The sequence below is a fragment of the Centroberyx affinis genome, unplaced genomic scaffold (genome assembly GCF_046629955.1).
Source record: "Centroberyx affinis isolate AG114_WGS23_722 - 3 ecotype Tasmania unplaced genomic scaffold, CSIRO-AGI_Caff_v1 ptg000278l_1, whole genome shotgun sequence".
NCBI lineage: Eukaryota > Metazoa > Chordata > Actinopteri > Beryciformes > Berycidae > Centroberyx > Centroberyx affinis.
The window spans coordinates 201,591-229,310 of record NW_027278957.1 but is presented as its reverse complement, the minus strand read 5'-3'; the positions used below and the strand labels follow the sequence as shown (position 1 = coordinate 229,310).

General features: G+C 43.2%; 4 protein-coding genes across 5 annotated transcripts in view; 1 reads left to right on the top strand and 3 right to left on the bottom strand.

Moving 5' to 3' along the window:
- Positions 1-7,708, bottom strand: part of wwc3 (WWC family member 3) — a 30,753-nt gene extending 23,045 nt beyond the window's left edge. For both annotated transcript variants that reach the window (XM_071512717.1, XM_071512725.1), the window contains exon 1: positions 7,333-7,708. In XM_071512717.1, coding sequence (XP_071368818.1) covers positions 7,333-7,478 — 146 coding nt within the window. In that variant the 5' untranslated portion in view covers positions 7,479-7,708. The remainder of the gene's footprint in view (positions 1-7,332) is intronic.
- Positions 7,709-11,158: 3,450 nt separating this feature from the next.
- On the top strand, positions 11,159-12,778 carry LOC139638882 (putative claudin-24). Its single transcript, XM_071512914.1, has one exon. It carries the CDS (start codon positions 11,374-11,376, stop codon positions 12,031-12,033), a length of 660 nt encoding a protein of 219 aa, XP_071369015.1. The 5' UTR covers positions 11,159-11,373; the 3' UTR covers positions 12,034-12,778.
- A 3,800-nt stretch (positions 12,779-16,578) lies between these two features.
- cldn34a (claudin 34a) lies at positions 16,579-17,349 on the bottom strand. The gene has a single exon (XM_071512515.1). The coding sequence runs from the start codon at positions 17,347-17,349 to the stop codon at positions 16,579-16,581; it is 771 nt and encodes a 256-aa protein (XP_071368616.1).
- A 2,113-nt stretch (positions 17,350-19,462) lies between these two features.
- shroom2a (shroom family member 2a) overlaps positions 19,463-27,720 on the bottom strand; it is a 36,600-nt gene continuing 28,342 nt past the window's right edge. Inside the window, 7 exon segments of the mRNA XM_071512876.1 lie at positions 19,463-21,230; positions 21,570-21,842; positions 22,694-22,711; positions 22,713-22,866; positions 23,653-23,918; positions 23,982-24,216; positions 24,860-25,498. Of these exon segments, the coding sequence (XP_071368977.1) occupies positions 20,958-21,230; positions 21,570-21,842; positions 22,694-22,711; positions 22,713-22,866; positions 23,653-23,918; positions 23,982-24,216; positions 24,860-25,498 (1,858 nt within the window). The 3' untranslated portion in view covers positions 19,463-20,957.

Genomic DNA, 27,720 nt, shown 5'->3' with positions numbered 1-27,720 from the left:
AAGTTAAGTGACAATGTAACCTAGCCTACATCTAGCTAGCTAGCCAGCCAATATAGCGCCTTTATTTTTTCCTAAAATTGCTAGGCAGTAATGGTTAAGTGGTGCAATACACTGAAATTCCTGACACTGTACAATACAATGCTACAGACCTAGATAAACATATACACACATGCATATGTGTGATGCATTGGAACATTTATTCCAACAAAATTTGTAAAATAAAATTCTTTCTCGTTTCTCCAGCTCTCACAGAACCAGATCAACTGACACCTCATTATAACCTATAACCTATTCTACACAATTCAAAAACAAGCCAATTTTAGAGAGTAGAGTAGAGATGAAGAATTTAGAAAGCCTACCCATGTAGCTCTCAAACCCTTGACACCTCGTCCCAAATGACCACAAAAAAAAATTTGGCCTTGGGTATTTTAGCTACTATGGATATCCACCAAGTTAAAGTGTATGCACTTTTAGAGCATCCATTAACTGTCATTTATACGAAACTAAACATACAGAATTCAGTGCATCACTCAAAAAAACAAAAGAATCATGCAGGACCACATGTGCAGTAGTCTGCATTGGAGCCACCATGGGTCTGTACAGGTTCTGTACTTGTTGCTTTAATACACTGCAGACTGTCTGTCACCCAGTGAGACATTACTGCCAATAGGAGAGGCCTAATGGTTTTAAGCTGCTCAGAAATACCACCAACAGCAAAAGAAAGAGGTTATTAATATGGGTCATAGCATTGTTCTAAAAATTTTACACTCTCTAGGATCCTAGGCACAGGCCCACATTAAGCCTACAATCTTAGCTGAAATAGAAAATGAGAAAGAGTAACAGAATGACAAACATTTTCAGCTGTGAGTGGAATGGGAACGACTTGCTTCAGGGCCTGGTAGCGTCCGACAACTTAGCAGCAAAATATATTTAGTTGTCAAAGACATTTGCTAATTCTAGAGTAATCTGTGCTGTCTTTGGTTGTCCCAGAGGATATTTCTATCTGCAGCAGCCCCCTTTGCCTGGCGACGGGGTGCTACATGGGAAAGGCATGTGAAACTGGAGTCTGGGCTACTGGACCTCGTCTGGCCATCCCCGCAGCTCCTCAGGCTTTGGTCCTCATCTACAACAAAAGCCAGAGCAGCATTCCTACTGCAAATTAAGATGCGCCAAACAACGGCCTCTGCATTCCCCCAATGCTCCCCTAAAAATAATATTCCTTGTTACATTTAATTATGGAACCCAAGAGGCGGTGTTTTAATGCTTTGGATTTGGGTTACTATTCTCCAGCTTGACCACAATGAGCGCACCAACCGCTCTTAGACTTGATTGCCACATGTTTTCAGGCAGCTAATAAAATTGAAAGGCGCTCTTGCCGCTGCCGTCTTTCATACAATCAGGTCAGATTGAATTTAACCACATTTAGTTCATTATTCCACCAACTGTGTTCATTTAGACAAGTTGTCGCCATAGCAAAGTGCGGTCTCCCCAGTGTGGGAGTTCATATGGGACATGTTTCACTGTGATGTCTGACTTAACCAAACAGTAGTCTGCTGAAACAAACTGAGTCTGGAGAGTCAAAACACAACCACAGCATAAACCTTTAAGGGCAGTATTCAATAAAGCAGGAGCAAATCAGACACCAGAAAAGAAACTGCAACAACAAACTTGTCCACACCACTGAAAGTATGAGCCTTTTATCATCTCAGTGAGCCAACTGTTGAGGTCTAGAAATAAGAATTGAGGCTTGACCTCTGGATGACAAGCATTGCATATGTGACCAGAAAAACAACAAATGTGATGACACAAACACAATGTCATAGATGGACATGAGGCGATAACAGAAAATTCTATATGTTCCCGTTTTAACTCTAATATGCACCACAAATAACACCTGCTTTCATTCTCATACCACTCCTCTGCTGGCGCTTCTCTAGAAGGGGCTAACAGACAGCCTCAGTAAAAAAAAAAGGCCACAAGTGTCGGTCTAAAAATTCCAGTCTAAGTTAAAAAAGAAACGTGAAAACAACTTTGGGAGGAATGTCATTTATGTCCACCCTCTCTGAGGGACTGGTGCTGCATTTCAGAGCAAGGCCTAAAGCAGCTGGCCACAGCAGACAGACAGACACCCACTCCTCCCATTATGTCCAGAATCTTATGGAAATAGGTCTACTATAAGTAGATAGCATCTGACATCTCTGTCTCAGTACACATTTAGATGGTGTCTGGACACATGGGAAGGGCCCGTCTTACTGGCAGCGGAGCAGAGTGTCAGAGTGTCAGAGTGGGCTCGACTGTGACAGCAGACGGGAAAAACTGATGATAAAACTGCTGTAACCGCCATGGGACTTCCAAAAAGTAGAAGTCACTGAAGGCACGCACATCCAAGTTCACACAGATCCCAGACTAATGAAAAAGACATTGAAGTTCATGAGATCAGTGCAGTGTGCAGGTATTTTTCAATTTCCAAAAAGTAGAACATAACGGTCAACATACATATGCACAAAAATAGACAAAGTATGACAAGCTATAGTGTAGATGAGAGAAACATAGAGGCTACGTTTAATCGCATCCTTTATGCGGATTACAAATACAGTTAATTATAGATTACTGAATCTTTCCTCCTTGTCTGAATAAGGATTGTGCAGATATGAGAAGAAAAAAAACCCAACAAAAAAACAATGGCGATCCACAGCTCTAAATTGGTCCAGTGAGTTTGGCATGTCCTGTTTAGGTAGCATTCTTCACATAATACACATTACGAATGAGCAAATGAGCATGCTAAACCTCTTGGCTTACTGTAGTTTTATGTAACATAGTTAAAGACCATCAACACACAAACACACACACACACACACACACACACACACAGAGCCTCAGAATTGGTGCAAAGCAATATCCAATATCTTTAAATATCTAAAAAAAAAATGTAGGCTACTTGTTTTTTGTTGGTGTAATTCATTAAAATACAAAAGGTACTCAGTTGATTTTTTTTGCCCTCTGAAAACTATACAACAAGGTAGGCAAGGTAGCCTGGTGTTAAAATGTAGGCTGCCTGCAGACGGCTTTCAGTGGGCCACCACTAATTGCTGAAGAAGACTGAACTTCCAGAACAAGGACTAGAGTGAAAGCTAAAGGCAAACACATTGTCTGTGCGTGAAAAAGAACACAGAAAACACACAGGCAAAATGACACCGGATGAAACAATGGCATGTTCGTCACCTCCCCCCACCAAAAGACAAAAAAGAGCCATCATAATGAAAACACTGGGGGAAGCAAAATAGCAGCGGGGTTCAGCGCATGTGAATAACCTTTCGGCGCTGGAAACACAGCTCACCCTTTCCAGAATAATTGAATTTGGTGTGCTTTGTGACCAAGTATAAAGGCCTCCCTTTGCGAAGCGGCAGGCCGGCCGTGGCTGTTGCATAACAGAGCTAATAAAGGAGGCCTACAGGGCCCAGGATGGAGAGGAGGAGGCAGACACGTGGGAACTGCCTCTGTTCTGCTGCTTTGTCTGGGGCCGCTAGCAAGCAGAGCCCCTGGGCATTAGTGTAGGCATGCCTGACATAACGCTCATTCCACAGCAACAAAAAAGCCCCAGAAGACTGCTCAGCTTATCTGCAGGAGCTGGCGGGGTCGGGCCCCAGAGCTGCTCAAGGTATCCACCGTCCTTTAAGACATGAGCTCCAATATGTGCTGCACATCAGTGACACAACGCCAGGGAATTCATTCGTTTGCTTAGTCCAACTTCTTTACCTGACCATGATGTAGCTGTATTAAAATGATTCTGCAAACATCATCATTACAACCATAAACAAAGCCAATCAATACCCAAGCTTACATACATAACATGGCATGGCTGCCTAATAAAGAACTGGATTTGCACAAATTTACAAATCCTCCGTCAATACCTGAGGTTACTCAAAATGGAAGGGTTAAAAAGGGCACGGCTTCATCATCAAATAAAGAGCAGGGGTTTGTGCGGTGTGGTATCATACCAAACTAAAAACAAGAGTCTGCCCTTGTTTTTAAAGAGTCAACAGTAACAAGACTCTGCTTAGAGCAAGCTATGTGCCCAGAGATGCTCCACAGGTTTCCCAGGTGTGTGTGCGGTGCATTCACACACTGATCTAATTTTTCACTACAAGCCGTCATCTAACCAGAGCGACTCTGTCCGGAGCTCCTGCTGCCGGCCGGCTTGCTGGCAGCAGGCGCTGCAGAGGTCCGACGCAGCAGAGGTCTCACAGCTGAACCTTGGCTGGCAGACAACTCGGTTACAGCGCATCATGATCATCACTGCCCATTATGTTTCAGCTGAATGACTCTTGTGTTTTGCGGGTTATAATTCATCGCTGACAGGGATTTCTGCGGGTCAGCGGACTTGAGGCCGATAGACATCAGACGATTCAGGGCTAAACACGGGTCTGCGGGTCTTTTCAGAAGTTTCAGTACAGTTTCACTATGCTTTTGCTTTGAGCGTCAGGAGTTCAAGAGGAGCTTATGAGACCTCTGGCTTCAGACATTGATCATATCTTACTCATGTTGTGTGTTTGATCGTGGCTTGTGACCTATGTTGTCACTCCCCCCCACCCCGCACCCCACCCCCCACCCCCACCCCACCCACACATCTGTCACATTACTCTCCACTATAAACTACCGAGGTCTGACCAATAAAGCACTATTTGATATATGTATATTTGCAAGATAAAATTCCCATTTCCTGAAAAAGATTTTTGTAATCACAGCATGCCATTTCCCTGCACTGCTCACTCAAATTCAGCTTTTTAGGAAAAACTGGGATGACAAGAGGTTCTGAGAGCTGATGTTTTCCATTTGAACAATCCTTATTTATTTTGAATCTCTCAACTTCTGCTAATATTAAGCCCATATACAAATTTAGGCTACTGTCAGCCGTTAATATCAGTGTCCGATATATCTGTCTGGCCTGACTAAGCTGCCCATAAAAACGAATACTAATAATATCGCCATAATAACCGTGATGTTACATACAATTTTCATCACCGTTGCTGCTAGGCGGATCTTTTCACCGCTGACTGACTGGAATGAGTGTAAGTTTTCAGGTATCACTGCTCTCGGCCCAAACCTTACCACATTATAAAGGGCCTCAGTTAATTTTTCTGACTCCCTGTGCCAAATCTGCACTGCAACACAGGAGGAATCTGGTCACAATCATTTAGGATTTCCAAAGTCTTTTAGTGTGCCTAGTTTAACTAGCCATCTTTGCATTATCCCATGTAATAAATCGTCAGACGCACTTTTAACCTGTAACTCATGATAATGGCCTACAATATCGCTTGATACCAGACTATGATCCACAAATCACCAGCCTCTGATTTTAGGTGAACTTGGAGAGCAGTTGTCGAACCGGTCCTTAAGAGGAGAACAGAACAAGGGGAAACTGATATTCGTATCAACACATTAATCTCTCAGAAAATCTTTGGCTCTTGCCATTCACGTCATGTGTAAATGGCATGCAAACATTGTCTATTTTCCTGTAGCTGAAGAAAGAACTAGATTATTTAAGAGCAGCATGATTGACTGAACTAACTTGACACCTTTTTCTGCCTGTTGCATGTTAGTAAAAAGTCAGTGTTAGTGCTATATAGTGACAAAATACATAACAAATCTTGGACAATCAGTATCAGAATGTGACCAAATACATTTCTCTGAGCTAGATAGCCTGCCATAGCTGTATAAACCAGTGAGCAGCACCTGCATGTACTGCATTTTGTTTTCAGGGGCTGAAAAAGCACCACAGAAAACATTCTTCAGTCATGCAAACACAAACCCCCTTGAGTCCCCCCCCCCCCAAACACTGATGACTAGAGGATCTTGTGAGACTCCTATCAGCTTTAAATAACAATGGTTAATCAACTTGTTGGGAGGAGGGGGCCTTCAAGTAGATCAGGTTTTTCTTATCTAGATTCTACGCAGCTACTTCATTCCTTCTGCTGAAACGGATTACAAGAAATCTGGCTGAGTTGTATGTAGTATGCAGTTATGAGCTGCTTACTCTCCTGTCTTTTTAAACAAAGTTAAACAAACAGAGAAAGAAATGCATACTAAGACTCATTAAACCCCAGTGTTTCCAGCGACAGTGTTGTTTTTGTGGGGTTATTGTGAACTTCTGCCTCTCTCTCATAATACAACACAGTTTAAATACTCTCTATAATTCCCCGTAATCTCCTGAAGTCTGCTTTGAATGCCTGATTGAGCCTGTTTCTGGGTTGGTGAAATCCCAGTCCCCACAAAAGCACATCCTTGCAGCTTTCCCAGTGGCCCAACTAGCATTCCTTACATATTTTCACAAGGATTTCTGGGAGTTGGAGTTTATAATGCGCCCTCTCCCTTGCAACTCCTACTTTTCAGTGTGTACTTTATTCTCAATCCGAATGAAAGAAATTAAGTATTATTTTGGGATGAAAACCAATATATCCAGTAGGCTATAGAGCTCTACTTGATACATTTATCTTTGTGGGTGTCCCTGTATGTAAAGGAAATGGGAATCAAAATAACAATAACAACTCTCTATTAGATGTGTGAACCAGGAATGTTCATCTCATTGGATGTCAGAAATGTACTGACCTTAGTGATGAATTTGAATAAAAAAGGTTTGTTACAGACATCAAGTTTCCTATCCCATCAAGAGGACGATGAGATTACCGGACACTCAGGTGACCTGGACTGACAGGGCTTGTCTGTTGTTCTGTGACACTAGAGGGGTTGGATGTTTGATCCTGACCTGACTGCTGTTTGAATATAAAATTGTCTGAGTAATCACACGCCATTCAACTACTTTGATCATTTTCAGCAGTACTGTCCAACTCCCCTGAAACATAACAAACCCGAAATGCTGCACTGCTTTCTAATTTCATGTCAATGCGATAAAACTTGTCAGACTTGTGGTCTCTGTAAAGACAGACAGCAGCTTAAAAGAAGTAATTTAAAAAGCAAGCCTTCCTCGTGCACAGTGGGTAATCATGGGTGTTTACATCCCGTGTTTGCATGGTAACTTCTTCAAGAGGTGTGGAGGCCAATTTGCTGCCAAACCTCAGCTGATTGATCGTTCACGGCTACAATGTCCACCACAGCGCGTGGCATCGTTGTACCAAATTAAAGTATCCAGAGGAAAACATATCGCCCTGGCCAAAACAAAACACAACTGCCATCACTTGTCGTCTTCGTCGTCGTCCCCCCCTACCGCCCTTGCATCTTCCTGGGGAAGGCAGTTACAAGAGGGGGGGGGGGGGGGACTTGTTGAATTAATCCCACTTTTGGGATATCCCAACACTCACAAAGCCTTTCGCCTACCTATCTCTGGGGTCAATCCACGAAGTTTGCCGGGTGTTGTGGTCGATAAAAAACACTCTGCCATCGTAGTCCCGGGCTTCCTCCCAGCCCGCGGGCAGCGGCAGCTCCGAGCTCTCTCTCCGCTTACCGCCGCTGACCCACGGCATAGCGTCGGGATGGTGAGGGGGTTGTAGCCAGACCCCCCTGCCCTGTTTTCCCCCGAAAACTTGATCTTCACAGCATTACAAACTCTCCCTCAACGCACTTGTGGGCGCAAAAAAACACAAAACTTCCACCGAGCTTCGCAGCCGAAACAATCCCGCTTGAGATACATCCACTTTTTTCCTCCCAAAAAACTATCGCTGTGCTCTCACGGTCCTCGGTCCTCCATGTTCGCCTCCTCCACCATATTTCATTCCTCCGTGTCCATATTCGGGCAGGGGAGATTTGCATAAACGGTCGGACGTACGACTGAACGATCCTCTCCGTCCAATAGGGGAACTGGTGTCAGAGCCGCTGCGAGGAGATTATATCTGAATCGACTGAGTTTCATCAAAGTACTGAAGAAAGTTAATAGTATTTCTGTGTTTTCCATCAGTTAGCAGCTTTTCCAACAGCAAGAGCAACAACGATAAAAGAAACAGCAGTAACAGCAACAACAACACTAACAAACAGTAATGTTTAGTTTAGCTCTTTCAAACTACTTAGTGGATTCGCGTGGCTTCCCAACAAGTTGGTAACTATCCCTAACAATTTTTATTATTTAAAAAAAGGGCAATCATACAGACTATCAACTACCACCTCCCAAAATACAGTGCATTTAGGCCATGATTGTTAATGTAAAACCTGCTCGTGGTTTGTTGTTGACTGCTGGGTTTTTCCAGTGGTACAACAGCGCCACCTTATGTCTTGAATAGATACTTCAGGGACAAACCTGCCTTGTCAGTCTGTTGTTTGGTCCAGAGGTGATGCTCATGATGCTCTAACTAAAGGGAGGGCAAGTTCCACAGACAGCTATCCTCCTTTACATTGTCAGAAAACAAGGTACAGAGTTGTTGTACTTTACAAAAAGGCAAAAGGTGCCTTGTACCTTGTTTTCTCAGAGAGTGCAAGGTTTGATGACACTTAGACCATTGTATTATCAAGAACATGTCACCGTCTGGGTCTTTATTCTTCCATCAATGCAACCAGGTTAAAATATACATTTTAGGCATCTAGCTGATGGTCTTTTCCCACAGTGACTTACAGTGAGAGCAATAGTAGAATAAGCTTCAGTTCCTACATCACCAAAATTACCAATGGTAAGGAGTGCAAGGGTCATCATAGCTGTAGCATCCTGACAATATTCCTATGGCCACTGAATGATCATATCAGAGAACAGTGGTAGAAAAGGAATAAATAGGAGCCAAAGAGTGAGATAGAGTGAGAGTTTTGGAGAGTAATTGGAGTAAGTGGAGGAGAGGGGAGATGTTTTTTTTTTTGTTTTTTTTGCATGTCTATAGGCCTATGACTATAGATTGGTATTTGTAGGATATGTACCATGTGTTTGAGATTCAGTTCTAGACCATTTGTGGAATTAAAGGGACATTAAATAATCTAGGGCATTTATTGACCTCTATCGGCGAGCAGCAGGAATTGCAACAACATTGATAGGCCTTATGTCCTCCTACACAAGTCTCTGGCACAGTGAAGGAGATTTGAAGCGTCTTGAAAGGGGGAAGAGGGGACATATGGGTCCTTGTGAAGAACGGTCTTCCCAAGTTTTCTTGGAGAGAGTGAACTTCTCAAAAACTCGAGGACAGATAATACATCTTTAAAGTTAGAGATGTACGGCTCTGTACTAGCCTATATGGCGTTGTTTGGACATGTTGCGTCATTCTCGCAATGAATCTTGGGGCTTCCCATTTGTTCCTGTCAGCCAAGTCACCATTCGATGTATCTTTGATTGGCAACTAAACTTCTTCTGTCCTCTGTACTCAGTGTTTTTTGTTTTGGAATCATACAACGCACAAGAACATACAAGAAGGCATGTCAAGAAAGACCCAGTGAGTTCGGACCTGAAAGTGAGTTTTGAAAGCCAGAAATCTCAGTACCAGGTGAAGTAATCATTGAGTTATTGATCAACAGCCCTATAAACCCCCCCCTGTAGATAATGTTATGGTAATTTTGTGTCATGGGGACAGTAAAAATCCAGATTAAGATAAGATTATCCAAAAAATATTTATGTAGTTTATGTACAATCTAGTTTTTGTCTGATGTCTAATAGAGTTACACAAGACAGCAGTCATCTCTTGATAAGCAATTACCTTTAGTTTAATTTTGTTAAAAAATCTGGGGTCATAATTGATGGAGTCCTGCAGTGTGAGAGCAGTACCAGTCCACCATTTTTTGTGGGGTAGGGTGGGTTGATGCCTGGTGACGCCACTGGTTGCAGTCCTTTTGTTGCAGTCTGACGTCAGTGCAGCGGGTTGTGTGTGTATGGTGTGTGCACGTGTACAGCCAGGCAGCGTGGAGTCACTGCGAAGACATCAGTCCGGTCAGCTGAGCGTTTTGTTCCCCAGAGGAGGAGGGCTTCAGCGGGACGGGGGTTTTATGTATGCATTTTTGTTTGCGTGTTTGTGTGTGATGCGTACAACTGTGTGTGTTTATGGCTGAGAAACATTTTCGCACATCATAGCTTTGATCTTTAGCCTCCTACTGTCAGTTCTCACAGGCTACATAGTGTTCATATTGGGGCCCATACACACAATAAGCTGCACTGTTGTTTCTCAACCAATCATTTCCAATCACATGCAGCGAAAGGCCTGACTTTGAGACCAGCTGTGTCAAACTCCTGAATGTAAAAGCTTATGCTGTTTCTTTAAATAAAAAGAAGGTAGAATGTGTATATCCCATTTTATCAGGTGCAGACATCAATACTGACCAAAAATGAAAATAGAAGATGGGACACTGTTGCTCCCCAAAAATGCAATTTATTAAGATGCTCAGAACAACGTTTTGATCACACAGATCTTCATCAGGTTCTGAAATGAGAGCAACAGTATTGGCGGACATCCTTGTTCTGTTTTCATTTTCGTTTCTTTAAATAACCTGCTATTTTTGCGGGAATCAAATTTCATCATGCATTATTATCATTTAGACATACCTACATAATGATCAGCACTGATAAAGTAGAGTAAACTTCATAATTCATTAAACAGACTGCATCTACCTTAAAAACTCTAATGAATTAAAATAGATACATGGAATGCATTGGCTGCAGATCTCCATAAGTGGCCTTGAGACTGTGTGTGTTTACTCAGTACAGTATGACTGCTTTGTGCTGCTTGAGGACAGTAGTGAGTAAAATGAAGCATTTCAGTTTTAAACATCAAGGACTCTCCAGTGAGATAAAAATGGACAATTTCATAGTTTCTCTGTCGGGAGCAGAACTGGCATCCCAGGTTATGGGAAGCTTATCTTTGTCTGCTCAGCCTGGCATTTGCAAATGATAGTGTAAACAACCTGGTCATGTTTTTTTTGTGTTTGCCCATCATAATGTGTTTGTTTATCCGTCATAATGTGTTTGTTTATCCGTACAAGCCCACTGAAATCGCCTGTCACTACTGAGAGGAGAAACAGGATGAATAGAAACAGAGGGCAGGGCGTGAGGTCAGTCCCAAGTCCCAATATCTGCAACAATCTGCATAAAAATAATATCCTGTCTGCATTTAATTGCATCCCTCGTGGCCCGCTTTTGTGGAGGAAGCATTTGACAGTGATCTTGTCGAAGGCTGGCCATCTCTGCCTCTGCCTCCTCTGCCCATTGGCACAGCAGAGGAGCGGGAGGACCACAATGGGGAGGGCCTTTCCTCTCTGCCACAGAGGATGTGTGCTTCTCTGAGTGGGAACTGTTTGTGAAACGGCTCCTCGCCGAGAGCCAGAGTGGTCAACTCTAATTAGCAGGTGTACTGAGCGGCTTCTGTCCCAACTGGACGCTGCGAGCCTTTCCATCTGAAGTGCAGCCAGGAGAAGTCTTGCGGGTCTGTCGAGCGTGGAGTGGAGGCCACAGAGGGGCGAACCATGGACACGTGCGCCTGCGCTTTGGAGCTGCTGGGGATGTTTGTGTATGTTGGAGCGTGGCTGTGCGCACTAGCCACCACCATCATGCCACAGTGGCTGACCATGTCCACTGAGCTGCTGGCCATAGAGAGCTACGAGCTGGGCTTGTGGGAGACGTGCGTGGTGCAGGAGGTCGGGGGCATGGAGTGTAGATCTTATGACAGTCTGCTGGGCCTCTCCTACGACCTCAAGCTGGCCCGCATCTTCATGTGCATTTCCCTCGCCACGGGCCTGCTGGGGATCCTGCTGGCCATACCGGGACTTTACCTGGTCAACAGCTGTAAAGGACAGGGGGGCTATCGGACCAAGAGGATGCTGACCGTCACGGGAGGAGTGCTGGGGATGCTGGCTGGAGTCCTTTGTCTGATCCCAGTGTCCTATGTCGCCCATTTAGCAGTGTTACAGTTCTTTGATGAGACCGTGCCTGATGTGGTGCCGCGATGGGAGTTTGGTGATGCCCTGTTCTGCGGCTGGGTGGGAGGATTTCTTCTCATAGTGGCCGGGCTTCTTCTGGTCTCCTCTTGCTTGTGCTCACAGACGGAAGCTCAGCCTGTGCTGCAGCGGAGATACCAGGTCAGGAGTACAGACATTTCCCCCAGGAAGCGGTCAGAGTATGTTTAATGGCAGCGTGTGGATGAATTACCCGCATAGAGACTTGACAGCACAACAGAATCAGCCGTAGATCTGCTTTTAAAACAATGAGTATATATATCTGGTTTTATATCAAAGACAACGCATGAGCGGTGCTTCATCATTGGTGGAAAAAAGAAGGATTTTGATATAGCATTTGGAGATTTGTTTATAATACCTTATCATAGATAGCAGTGAAAATTACATGTTGCAATTGTACTGTAGAAAATACCACTAAATGATTAGTGAATATTTGCTGCAGCTATTTTGAGTCCACCTCCACAATCAAACTACTTTAAAGGAAAAAGTGCTGTGACCAATAGAAATAAATATTTTTTTAAATTGTGTTTTATAAAATGCTTTGTTTTCCTCATTCTGGGATGATTTCAGGATCTTTTGCTAACACAGAGACATTTCTGTTACATAAGGTATTTTTTTCAAGACACTTTAGCTCATAAAATGCTGTGATTGTAACTTATTGTCAATACTAAAATATAGAGATTAGTTCCTGAAGCACAAACATTTCTGTGCCTGTTTAAGTATGCTTATGTGCTGTATTGCTCAGCACATTCAAATGATTCATATATATAAAGACATCTGTTGCGATTCTGTTGAATACTTGTCTCTTTTTTTACATTTCAACAAGTCACTTTCCTGTACTGCACTATACGTCTGCATGTATGCACACACGGATGGTGTAGATGTTTTTGACTTTACTCGACTTAGAGTCTCTCAATTGAACATGATAATTTATAATTTAGTTGATGTCAATAAATTGAGAAGCTGTGACATGAATCTGTATCAGATAATGAATTGTTTGTCTTCAGTTACGTCAGAGGAGGAAAGATGGCCACTCTTTTGCTCAGCGACTGAGACTCAACATCTGGTCATCGTGAACACATGCTGCACTACAGTGGATTTAGTCACTTAAACATATCACAAACCCATCACACAAAGAGCCTAATGTCTCACATGTTTTGGTCTGAAGTATTCTCTGGTTTCTCTCTAACTGGACGGCAAGCTGAACAGGGAAACAGAAAACAGCCGACTCGGTCCGTCAGGTGTGTCTGCTATAGTGGAAACACAGCTTGAGACTAATTCCATCAGATTTCCTGGTCACTCGCTGAGCTAAGCTGTGTTTAATGAATGCTTTAATGGGCAGCATGTCCTGTGAAGAATGCAGAACAGGTTGCCCTGTGGCCCCAGCTTTGACATAATTACACAAATTTGCCAAGGTCAGAGGCCGACGCTGCTCTCTCTATTCCAAAACTTCTGTCTCTGTCATTTACATAGATAGTCACACAAAAGCAGAGCATGGTCTTTTGAGTGAAGGGCTTCTGCTGACTAAGATTTCAAAACCCTCACATCCTAATGAGGCTGCTTTTTCTGTAACAAGCCCATATAGAGTGAAGTTAATGAGAGATAATGATGTTACCACAAAACTATACCTCGCCCAGGAGGCCCACAGGCTTGACAGGATAGGACAAAAAAGGGGCTAACGGTTCCTAGTTGCGTCAGGCCTCACAGACCTAGAGAGCATGGAGCGAACAGAGAGGCACCATCCAGTCGCCTGACGCCATGCAGACTGCTGGGACGGCCTGGTGTCTCCTAGCATGAGCGCAGCTATCAGCAGGGAGGCTTTGGAAACAACCGCCTTAATGGCACAGAGATGTTGGCCTTGATTACTGCGCTGTGGGGCCAGGCGTTGCGATAACACTAAGGAAATGGCATGTCTTCTTCTCATCAAGAATTTTTAAATGCATTTGACTGCAAACAAACAAAACTACCTTGATGGCTTGATAAGTTAATTGCTCACAGTGCAGAATATATTGCGTACATTTTGCTCATATGAATTATTATCTTTGGAAATTACTGATTATATCAACTGACTGTCATGTGAGCCACTATTTGAACAGTCTTGAAATATGGAGATGATCTAAACCTGAATTCAAAATTTGATGATGTATAATATTCAGAGCAATAGGATAGTTGTAGTTTTGTGAGATCAGCCTTATACTGCTCAACACACCCTTAATGTGATCTTGTCTTAAACAATCATGATAATGTTGCCACGGCCTCACAATTTCCATGCATTACCAAACCCCCTTTATCTGTCTGTGAGTCGAAGGATGAGGACAGTTGCCTCTCATGTGATACATGATATTGTCATGTTGTGTTTTAGCTTGTAAAATGTACAGATTTCCAATGTGAAATTATTTTACAGTTTACAAAGACAGATTTTTACAAGGTACGTAGATTACGGTGGTATCGGTTATCTACAGTTGGTGATGATACCAAATACAATCATTTTTTATCTCATCTAGATCAGTGGGGATGATCTCAGCAATCTCAAAAGACGATAAAAGAACATGTCAGGTATCATTGCACATTTACCTATAATTGTAACACCAAGCATGATCTTCCCCTGAGCAAGTAAAGTGTGTTGACCACAGAATAAAATGCCATCTCTCTAAATCCCATTATGAACCTATCATAGCCTTTGATAAAATGATACATACTTTGATACGACTGGCAATGACTGGAACACATCTTAATTGAATCAGTAAGTCTTTGCCATGTTGCTGATCACTGTGCCCAAAGCCTTATCTTATCTACGCTCCTCCATCATAGTTGATAGTGAAGATGCTGAGCAAAACAGATTAGACAAAACATAGCCAACTCAGGGTTGTATGTCGCCCTTATCTGCAGGGGGGGATGTGTGAGTGTGTGTGTGTGTGTGTGGGGGGGATTAATTTGTGTAGTTAGATACAAAACTCTTAGCTAAAGAATATTTCAGCATAATTTTTTGTCATAATCAATGAACCTAACATCAGTGTTTCTCCTGTTACAGATTACTGACACTAAAATCATAGTGGTAGTTGCACAGCTCATTGGATTAACAGTTTTGGTTTCTCCATAAAACAGCACCATGCAAACCTTCAGGTCTACCAGTCATCCACTTGTGAGACTTGTGTTTTTGACAAAGAGCTGTGCTCCGCTGAAGAGGCTCTTTTGTTCCTCTGCAGCTCTCCACCCCCAGAGAGGTGCAGCAGGCCACTGGGCCACAGTGTGTGCACTCTCCCTGGCAACAATCACCACTCTGAGGCAGCCCCCTCTCCAAACTCACATGCCTGCTCTCGTCAGCCTCCCACCCAGGTCACATGAGCAGGGCCCCAGTCAACCTGACCCGCTCAGATCCCTCCTCACATGAGGCCTCAGAAGCCCACACCTTGGCATTTCACCTCCCCCGTTTCAGCGGTAACAGACGCATGTATTACAGGAATGCTCGGACTACTACTCCAGAGAGGACTCTTAGGTAACAGCGCAGAGATAAAGAGTACTGTGACACTGACCTATGGCAACTTCAATCAAACACTCCCTGAGCTAGATTCACTTGCAGTAAAATAAAATATAATCTAACAGGCAGACTACTGTCTTATCTCTGTGTAATAATGGCAATTAATTTGTTCCAGTGTATTGACCTATGGAAAAGTAATGTAAGTACACAATATTGCTGTGTAGGTATGAAAATCTCCCGCATATAAGTAATGTACTTACAATGGTGTAGCACACCATTTGAATGGCTTCATTAAAACACTTGTGAATACATTATGTATTAGGGAGATTACACAGCACACAGTAATATTGTGTATTTACAGTACTTTTCCACAGGTTTATACACAGGTTAATACACTGGAATAAGGCCTTTGTAAAGTTAAATGTCACCCATTTGTTTTGTAGGAAAATAATCATTCAGATTGCATTAAGAATTTCCTCCTTATCCTTCTAATCTACACGACTGCAGTTTGGTGAATTCTGAAATGAAGTTATATGACAAGGTTGCCATGCGAGGTGACGCACCGATGGGTGCTGATGGAGGAACCATGGTTGAGGAAGGTTTCCAAAAGACTAACTGAAAAAAAATGTGATATGAATCGTCATCTTTATCATGAAATATACTGTTAAACATTGCATTATTAAAGATATATTCTTGTGCTCAGGACAACTACATGGTATACATACTGTATATCAGAAATTGCAGGAAGTACCAGTATTTAGTAGTTATTTCTATGGCAGTTGAATCAATATTTATGGATATAATTAACTCTCTCCCATTGCTTAAGGTCACTGGACCACCACATTCGCCCAGTAACAATGAATTATAGACTAATGTTATGTTATGTTTTGTTGTGTTGTGTTATGTTATGTTATGTTATGTTATGTTATGTTATGTTATGTTATGTTATGTTATGTTATGTTATGTTATGTTATGTTATGTTATGTTATGTTGTTATTGCACACTGATGTGACATCATAGACTTGGGTGTAGCACACACTGTTTCTGGCAACAGTCCTGGGGTATACGAATAATGTGTTCTAATAGTATGATTATTCTACTTTGTACTCTATTGTACTCTACTCTATTGCTATTTTCTGCTATATGAGTCAATTTTCCATGGATGGAAAAGAACATCTTCTCAGATTTTACAGATAGATTTTAAGCCACTGAAGTGTTCCTGAGGCTGTGCTTTGCCCTCACAAGTCTTCCTCGCTGTGGAATACAGGATTATCCCTCCCTGGATGATCTCTTTTCTGCCCATTTGGCAGGACCGTCTTCTGTGACAGGGTAGTCACTGTCCAGGGGCCGTGCAGAGGGTCCCTGGTGCCTCTGTCAGGCCCCGCCTCGAGGCTCAGGGCCTGCCAGGCGTATCTGTAGCAGAGGAACAGCAGCCCGCTGATGATGATCAGGACGGAGGCAACGATCCCCACTCCGATGGCCGATCCCACTCCCTGACTGACGGGGGCTGCTGGGAGGAGGAAATCAGGAGGAAAGTCTATAGTGCTGTTGGTCAGGACAGAGCTCATGTTCCACAGCAGCGGCACCAGGGAGCAAAGCCCTGTCAGCACATACAAGGCCCCCGTCACCGAGAACACCAGTCTGATGTGACCCCGGTTTTCTACGGAGAAGTAGACCATCCTCATGGCAAACGCAGCGCTGATGTTCCCAGCCAGGCCGCAGACGATCGCCGCCGCCATCAGCGCCTGAGCCGCAGAGATTTCCACCGGCACGAATCCGTCCGCGATGCCAATGCTCCGACAGAACTCCATTTCGGGAAGGGCGTGGCTGTAGAAACACGCCCTCCAGATGCCCACCCAGGCCACGCCAGAGGTGACGACAGACAGGTCGGCCACGTACCACAGCCTCCACTCGTTGAGGCCGGCTGTGATCATCGTCAGGATCCAGGCCACGACTCCCAGCGCCAGGCCCAGGAACTGCCAGTGAGCGGTGTGAGCCAGGTAGATCATCCTGCTGCTGCGGCTAAACGGCTGACTGTGGGATTGGGGTCTGACTCCTAAAGCTCAGAGCGACAGTTTGTTGACTCAGACATGGTGGAGTTCACGTAGCTTGTCTGAGCTCCATCACACCTGCTGAAAACACAAATACCCACAGCATAAACACAGGGACTTACAGGCAGGGGAGGTCTGACCGTTAGGCAAAGGTAGGCGACTGCTTTGGGCCCCAGCAGCCAGAGAATAGAGCCACTATAAACATATTTTTCATCAATTTAAAAGAAACCGGCCTCCTGAAAAATAGCTTTTTTTGTTACAGTAAAAATTATTTCAAACCTGGGTCATGGCCATCCCCCTGCTCAGTCAGCCTACAGTGGTAGTGAGAGGAAAGTAGAAGTTTTGTTGACAAGAATCAACTGTAGCAATATTACCACTGCCTGTAACCTCAGTCCCAACTTGAAGGTAATGTATTGGAAGGTTGGATTGAAAAAGGTGAATGTTAGGACTCGGGGTCCCATGTTTGGATTTGCCTAGGGCCCCCAAATCACTAAGTCCGCCCCTGCATAAAGGAGTGTGTTTTCTAACTAAGAGTGAGCTTATATGCACATTAACGTTCTGGTATTATGCTCAGACATGCGAGTATTCCTGTAAAAGCCATATACTGGTTCCAGTACCCCGGATCTGGCTTTTTTCCTGCCTTCCGCCCAATGTATGCTGGGAAAAGGCTCCAGCGCCCCACAACCCCAAAAAGAATTGAGCGGGTAAAAAAATTAATGAAAATGCAGATATTGTCCGGGATACTGAGAAATGTAAACACATCTTTTACTGTTGGTTTATGTGGGCTGTTAAGTTCCTTTTCCACTGTAATATTCAGAATATTCTATTTATTAATGTTTATTTGTCAATGCAATATCTGAAGATGTTAAGAATGGGGGGAAGCTGATCCGCTGGTGCAACTTCACCCTGAATAAGATCTTGAGTGGAATATAAACTAGTATCTGAAATATTCTATGCATGTAAACACACATAATTACTGGGTATATAGGACAAAATACAGGCACTGAGCAGATCAAGATATAGTGATATGGGGCATCCTGGTGGCTCAGTGGTCTGAGGCAAATACCATGTAAACGTGATGTCCTGGATTTGAATCCGGCTCAAGACCTTTGTCGCATGTCATTCCCCTCTCTTTCTAGTCTCTCTCTACTTTGAACTACGCAATAAAGGCGAAAATGCCCAAAAATACTTACAAAAAGAGGATATTTGTTTTTTTCTTAAAAGAATGTGTCTGTGTACAGACATCGTAACACGAACCAACGTGGCAGGAAGAAAGTGCCAACAATGTGCTAAATTACTGTTCAGCAAGATGACAATTTCAGTCAATTTTATAAACTATCCAATTCAACAACATTATGGCAATGGCAAAACAAAACACTTGTTGCCAGCATGGCTTCTTTGTTTCGTGATCCTTCCTGAATTTTACATTAAAGTTGTCACATCACCATGCCTATCTGGCTATAATCACAATTCATTCATATATTGTATGTTTAGAAGAAAATATATTACCTTTGGAAGTTTCTGGAAACACACTGAATATTATCTAAGGCGAAAATCCAAATGTTGATCAGTTATGTTGAGAATGAGAGTAAAACTCCTCAAGGTTGCTGTAAAATAGCATCGGGAACAGCTTGTTGAGTGAGTGTTTTGAATTGATGTACAGTCAGTACAAGCATTGCTGTAGTTAATGATTGACTAGTCATGTCTTTAAGTCTTGCACAGGGTAGGAAGTAAGATAAATCATGCCTCAGTTATGTCCCGTCCTTAACTCATCTTGGTGTCTTTGGTATCTTTCTTTGGTTTTGAATTCTATGTTGTCAATATAGACCAAATACTTCCATAGATATTGTCAGTATCATGGGAGCAACAACCTGAGATATTCCTCATTTTGCTTCAGTAATGTGGGAGACAGGTTGTAACATCTGACCCCAAGATATTTCTTATCATGTCAAAGTCTTCCCTTGATATCCACATTATCAGCAGAGAGAAGGGCAGGGAAAGTTAATATATTACGCTGGAGAATGAGGTGATCATTGACAATAAATCAGTCAGACACTACCACCTGGTTTCAGCAGACCCTTTATTTTATATAAAGTAGCACAGCAGATAAAGTGTTAAGAGTCAGGCTGTAGCAGTGCATGAAGCGTGTGAAATGGTAACATACTCAAATGCGAAAAACAAATATCCTCCAATTGGCTTTACCTTTGGGAACCTGATTTAATTCCTATAGTCTAAATTTAGACATTAAATAGACTGCAGTCGGTCAAAATGCTTTGGAATTAAATATTTCCATTTTTGGTTGCAATATGATCAACCTGGAACGTTAAAGGTTTTTAGTGTTGAGATTAAACAAAGTCAAGTAACACATTTATCTTATGAAATACTGTGTACACAGCTTACTCTACAATTTGAGAAGTAGGTCCTTCTTTAGTCCTGTCTCACAGGGCAGCTGAACCGTAACAAACTATGAACATACAACATCTGCACCGTGAGTTAACAATATACAGAACATTTAACCTGTAGAAACAAGACTATAATATACAGCAACAGTTGATCAATTAATGCGTGGTCCATATGATGAGTATAAACATGAGAAGGGGTGTGTTGGCCTGTGTGTAAAATGGGACAGAACTAATGGATACAACATCCAGGTGTGAATCAAAGACCACAGTGGAACAGGCATGGGAGAGAAGTCTGGGATGTGAAGTGCTGCTTCTGTCTAGTGAAGTCGAACAAGTGCTCTTTAAAAATTACCGGTGTCTGCTCACTTCCTCTTTGTAGGTACATTCACAGGGAAGCTGCACTAACGTCCCTCCATCTTCATCTTATGATGTTTATTAAGTTTAATACATCTCAGAAAAAAAGCCTCTTCAGGCAGGTAAGTGAGGAAACAAAAATCTTAGTAAAAGGCCGCTAGTTTATATATATATAAAAAAAAAACCCATTGTAGTGAAATATTAGGCCATATTTTTTGGGATTATGTCACATGAAAAGGACTTCAGGATGTGAAATCAATAGACATAGACATTTTGCAGAGATAGGCTTTGATAAATGCTCCTAGTTGACTGTATACACACATCAGATAACATGGCTGCTAAAATCAGTTGAAGATAAAATACTGTCCCCTTCTGTACAGATTCAAAAGGCTACAATAAATTACTAAAAACAAAACAACAACGGCATGGAATTACTTTTTAAAGACATCAGATACAGTGGTTGATGCCTGGAAAAACAGCATCTGTCAAAAAGGAGTCACTTATGGAGGCCGTCAATCCGAATGGCAGTCCAGTTTAGCCTACATGTGAAACACAGAAGTAGAAGGACAAGCTCTGCCGAGGCTCCATCACAGTATGGTGTGTGTGTATGACGCTGGGGAGAAACATGACAGAAAATGTAACACTCCTCATCTTCCAAAAGTCTCTTTGTCTCTACAGATGCTCATCTCTGTCTCCCTCTGTTGGACATAGGGCTCAACTGCAGTTTAGAGCAGAGATGACTAGCCATGACCATTCAGACCGAGGGCTACATCGAAGACTAGCGGACAATGTGCTGCAAGTCCAGCGTCTTCACAGGGGCAGCCTCTGCTCCAGCGGCAGACTGTCCATCAGACACTTGAGCTGCTCCTCGCCCAGTTTGATTTTGTCCTCTAGCTTGCGCTGCTCGATGATGAGCGCAGACTTCATCTTGACAAAGTGCTCATAGTCTGTAAGGCTCTCTTCCTGCAGGTGGCTGGCCAGGATGTCGTAAACCACGCGTTCCCGACGGTCCAGGTTCTCCTTCAGTTCCTTTGCATCCTCATGCTGTCGGATCAACAGCTTCCTCTTTTCAATCAGTGTACGCTGCAGAAGGGAGACAAACACAGTAAGACAAGTGGACAGTAGAAACTTACACTTTCTGAGGATGCATCAAGTTGTTTTTCTCTTTTGGTGTGAGGAAAGGTTTTGACTTCAAGTTTGGATTTTTTCTTCCATTCAACACCAATTACTGGCTAGCTGTATAAAAGAAACTAGGATATAATTTCTCAGGTTTGTATTTTCTGTTTCAAAGCACAACTTTATGCTACTGGATTGGCTACTCAAATACAACTGACTGATACAAGTGCCTCCAGAGAGGAAGAAGTGCCTCTCATGGAAGAGTGCACTCCTTCTCCCACTCTCTCGTTGCTCCAGTGAACTCACCCTTTCCTCAGGAGTGGCGTCCTCCTCTAGACTGTTGAGGGCGTTCTCCACTCTGGCCAGACGGCCCGACAGGGACAGCAGCAGGCTGACCACCTTGTCCAGGTCTCCAACAAACATCCTGAACTTATCCAGCTCATTAGGTTTGCAGACCTGCTGTACAGTGGCCTCCACCTCATCCCCCAGAGCGTTGTTGTCCAGGACGTCCTCTTGAAGACTCTCCCTCGCCTCCCGCAGCACCTGCAGCTTCTTGCTAAGGCTATCGATCAGCTCTTGCTGCAGATGGCCATGCAAAATAAAACATTCAGAAGCAAAGCAATGCGATTAATCCTGTTGGCTGTGTCAAAGAGAATCTGAGACACCTAGCAAAACATGTTTAAGAGTGCAACTGGTTGGATATGTGACTTTGTTGCATTTTGTTTGTTTGGTTCACACTGCCCAATCACAAGTGAACCATCGTCAGACAGGTGGGACAGAAAAATTAATCACAATATTAGCTACATTTTACTCTGCTGTAGTAATCACAAATGAGGCGGCTTGCCCATCACAATTTCACAAGCTCTCCATTGAAATTATATTATTTACACTTTGTAATGACATTTTTAAATTGTTGTTTACATTCAAGCAAGGCAATGCCATTGCTAGAAAGATCTGTGGATCAGACATTAACTAAATTCTGCACAGTCAGTTTGTTATCATTTAACTTTTACTTATAACATCATATTTTGGTTGTATCAAATCATGAACCCCATATTGTGTATCTAATCATATCATCCCATCCCTTGAACCAAGGCCTACAAACAAAGGTCACATAGACTCACAAGAGGCTCGTTTACTGGACAGAGATTTCGTAACATTCCACGAGGGTGAGTAGAGATTTTGGTGGCAGAGGGAGTCAAAATAAATGCTCCTCAGCCCATATACTGAGGGGGCATCTTGACTCCAAGATTGCCCTCGGTTCATTTTGTTATGCAAGCATACTGCGGCTATCACATCCATCTGCTTATACCCATGAAACCACGTGTTTTGGGGTTATTTCTTGTAGTTGGTTTGGACTTTGTGTAGTTGGTGTGAATGCTAACTAACTCTATGAATGGGTCCAGTAGGAGACTTTAAGCGTATTGTACCTTCTTGTTGGCCAGATCAATGTCTCAGTTCATCCTCTGAGTCTTCCTCCTCTTGCTCCTGCTCCTGCATGTCCTTCATCTTGATTAGAAGCTCAGCCTTGGGAGCCGATGTGCTGTAATATGTAGAACTGGTCACCACGGCGACAGCTGCTGCTAGACTGTCCTCCTCTTTCCTGAGATGCAAAGAATGTTTCTCACATTAACAAACCAAACACAAATTCAGTGTAAACTCTTGTCAAAAGTAACAATGGCTTTTTCCACAATAACAAAAAGAAAATCTGACCGGTAATCTGACCCAAAAAGATGCACAAGTCATGCCTATGAATGAGTTTTTTAACTCCACCACAATTCATAATGTCACATGATGTGGTTGAGTTAATGGAAGTGTTTTTGACCAGGCATCGTCATGATAATAGTCTCATGTGATCACAGCTGTAAATACATTTTACAGCAGCAGTGCAAAGCTCATTTTATGTAGAGGAACATGGACACTAAAATTGATATTTCACTTTGGTATAATGTTCATAGTTTTCAGCATCTCTATCCTCACATGGGTACCTGAGCAGTCAATCACCAACATTAGCTGTCATAGTGATCAGAGGTGATGTCTCTTATCTTATTTTTCCCTGAAAATCATACCTCTAACACACACACACACACACACACACACACACACACACACAGTATACCAACTGTAACAATTTCAGAGCTAATAATTTTCAGAACTAGGCTAATTTTGCTTGTTTGGAATTGTCAAACAAAAATTTGAATGCTGAAGACATACATATTTCATTGGTCAGGTACTGTCAGAGGATGATGGCAAACAAAGTGGCAGCAGGTAATCTATCTATGAATGTAACACGTGCCATGCACTTGGCTGCATGTAAGAAATAAGTTAGGAACTATGGTAAATCAAATGTAAATGGAAACTGAAGGTAGAGGGTAAGAGCAAGGCTGACCTCTCCTCTGTGGGCCGGGAGACAGTCTGTTTAGGCGGCACCTTCCTACGCTGGTGAGCACCCTCCAACAGCTGCTCCCCCTGGGGGAAGATGCCCTCCATCAGGTCCATGGTGGTCCTCATCTTGCTCTGGTCCAGGATCTCAGCTAGTGACTTGTCCTTGCCCATGATGTCCCGGGCCAGCTCCTCTCTCTTCTGGTCCTCCTCAGAGAGGCCGGGGTTCGGGGCCACCCTGTTGCCGATGGTCTGGTCTGTGGGTTGCGATGGCTGCTGACTGCTGGAGTTGATGTGATCTCTGACAGCGTTCATGTCCGTGTCTCTCTGAGCGGCCTGCGCTCTGTCAGGCTCTCTCTGCCGCGTGAAGGCACAGAACACGGAGTAGTCCTGGTCTGCAGCTCCCAGGCTGCTGAGCCCTGTCACACCAGGCCCCTCAGTTTCAGCACCAGGGGCGTCGTTGTGCAGCAGGAACTGACGATTCTCCCTCTCTGAGACGCTCTCTGAGTGGACAATCCTGATGGGCACTTTCTTCACTGCAGTATTTTTGTTTTCTATCACATTCTCCATCCTGAAATATCAGAAAAAGAGAGGGACAGAGGGAGAGAGGGAGACACTATGAATTTATCAATCTTGCAGAAAGAGTCTCAAAGAATTTTCCTTGGGTCTTTCTGTGGGGGGGAGGGGAAATACAGTTGTTGCAGTTATTCTATCCATATGCTGATTTAAAGTCTCATTGCGTGATGGCAACAGAGCTTTTTTCCATGCCCAGTATCCTGGAACATCCAAGACATCTGGACTCCTCCCATTATTTTGGTTTCTGCTAGCTGCAATATTAGTACTGTACACTGCTAAGTTCACTACACATGATATCAATTAGTTTTGAATCAGGAATATGAACAAGCAGCTTCATGAAAGGGGCATTTATCCAATATTTTACATATTATGCATTTAGCTGATTTGCGCCTAGATCGCCAGGGGCCTTTACAGAAATGCCGAGGATCCCTCTAATTTACTGTGGGTTGATTCATGTTGGTTCTAGGGAAGCAGTGATTCTCAATAAGCCCCTTTGTGCATGTAGCATAAAGATACAGTAAGGAGGAGCAGCACAGCCATTCTGTTCTGACTGAGCTGGGGCGACAGTTCAAGAGTGGCAGCAATACTGTGAACTTTCGTGGCTGCCATATGAAATCTACAAAAAGTTTAAAGCTTACCTGTTTGAGTCTTCATTTTGCAGAGAGACTGGAGGCTTGTCGCTGAGTCTCTGTGGGGAAAACTGTGGTGATGGCGAGCGCTGCCCCTCCATAGTGGCCAGCACTGAAGGTCCGTAGGAGGAAGCCAGCGGAGAAGAAGCCGGCTGAGGATTGGATGTTGATACTTGATGCACTGCCCCTTGTCCTTTGTCCACAAGTCCTTTGCTCTGCTCAGAATCTCTCTTTGGAGAGTGGGCGGGGACAAGGGTGGGGTTAAGGTCTCTGTTAGGAGAGCACTGGGTGAAGACTTCACTCTGGGAACTGGTGAAGGACTCGTGGGAGTCGCCGAAAGGGGGAGTGATCTCTGGACGTCTGGAATTGTCCAACTTGGGTGGGGGAGGCCTTTCTGGAGCGGAAGGCTTCCTCCTAGGTCCAGACAGCGGCTCAGTGTGGCTGTGGTCCTCAGGGTGAGGAGGGAGGGCAGACTCTATGAGACTTTGGGAGATAGATGTGGGTCTGTGGTACACAGAGGCAGGGGCAGCTCTATGTCTGCATTCGGGGTTGGTTCCTGTCATGGGCAGTGGGGGTGGCGCTGAGTAATGTTCAAACTCCACAGGCTTTTCTCTCACTTTACAGTCACCAGGCCCTCTGTCAGAGAACCTGAGAAACAGAATAGAAAGCTTTTAATTACACACTGTTCAACAACTAGGCAGCAGGGACTATCATCTGCAGCTCAATCAAATAATACAGTGTGGCACAGGCCTTGATCATCTCAACAGCCACTATGATTATGACTATTCCAACATGACAAGACACTTCTCCCTCCATTTTGCAATTCTCCCTGGTAACTGTTCAGCTGGCAGCCTGGAGAGGCATATTTCTGTTCCCACAAGTCTGCATAGGGGAATAAATAATCCTCTGGTCCAAAGCAGCAAGACGAGATCACTTTTCTCCTCCCCGATTCACATTTACATTTTTAACTCTTTGGGGGCAAAGTCAGACAGGCAAGGGGAGCAAAAGGTGGAGGTTTTGAGGTCACATGGGTCAGTAGAGGCCCAATAGAGAACTACAGCATATCATGGGAACTTATGTTTGCAAAAATGAGTCCAAGTCCTCAGTGCCTCTGGTAGTGAGGTTTATTATCAACAAAAATAAAGCATATGTTAGGATGGTTAGTACTGTAGACTGTAATGGATGAATAAGTGCAACAATCCGCACAGTGCAATATCATACAGGGACGCAGTGATTCAGTTAAAAGTGATTCTGTACAAAGATTCGGACCAGTAAACTTTGGCATAATGAAACCATTCAACTTGGTGCAAGTGTCACAATACTGTCATTAACTGCATGCTTCTCCCATATAGTCAAGTTGGCGCAAAGTCCCCTAATATTCTGTGAGTGCACAAGAGTGCATGTACAATCAACACAGACTACACTGACATGATATTAATCCAGTTATGAGTACTCCGAGTACATAACGAACATAAACACATAAATCATGCACCTTTGATTAAAGATATGGTTGCTGAAATATTAGTATTGGAGGGTTATGTGGACATACACACGCCATAATCCAAGCCTCCCAATTGGAATTTTTACAAGTTGTGACAAGTAACCAAAAGAACAATGTTGTTGAAGTTCACACCCGTTTTCATGCCTCAGTCTCACCACTAAAGTGTGAGAAAGTTACCTAGAAGTAACATGAAACAGTTTACTGCAGTTTACGGTAGGAGGGATATGATGTACGTTGCTTCTACGTGGACAATTTAGCTATTCAATCAATGACAGGAATGTATGTTACCATAGATTATTTAGGATGACTTGCACTGGAGATGCACAACACTCAGCAACAAGCAACATAGAAAGACAGAGGGTCAAAAATGTACTGAAATATTTCCTGAAACAAGATGCTCCTATGTGATAAAGCACTCCGTATCCCCAAATTGAAAACCGACTCTTTGCTCTGAACATTTTGCTGTGTACAAACTACAGCCACCAAGTACAAATGAACCAGTTTGTTTGTGATGTAGGCTAGGTATTAAATATAAACTAAAAACTTATTACTGGCAGCTACAGCACAACAAAATTACGTAAAACATACAGAATGAAGTCGACAAATCTGCAATTAATACAGTCTGTACTGAAAATAGTAAAGGAATTAATGTACTAACTCACCCCACGTGAAGTTCTACCCCTGTCAGTTCCATAAGACAGTAGAAATAAAGAGTACGCTGTGCCCACCTCAGCCTGCTGCTCTCTGTGACAGGAGGCACCTGTTTGTATCGGTTTACACCTGTATCAATGACCCTATTTGGGTGGAGCATGCCTCACCTAGCTCATCTCCAAAGCTTTTCACCTGACAATAACATCCTCTGCACTGTTGTTGTAATGCAAACGTGAGTGTCATATGGTGTGGCTCATACAATGAGGTTGCTCAAGACAAGATATTCAACACTCTTCAAAGAGTTTCACCTGTGGGAGTTTAGATAATTCATCAAGGCTTCTGAATAACTGGTTACATTCATGAAGTCATTTTGACCATGTCACTCTGCTTTGTTTAAAGATTGTATTGAGTAATCTGAGCAAAATAGAATTATGTTTCAAAATTAGGCAATAGGCAAAACCAAAAAAGAGCAATTTTGTCAAAATTGGTTTGCATTTAAAAAATGTATACTCTACTAAGAAAAACTGGCATTGGAAGAGTATGTAAAGTGTAAATAGAATATGTAAAGTATGTAACTGATCAGCATTAATACATGCCAAAATAGGTTGTCTGACTGGGTACAAAATACTAATTAATCCAAGGACTGCTTTACTTGTTTTTAACAAAGGAATGAACGGAAGAGAGAAAGACACAATAGTTGACTTCAGAGATAAGAGAC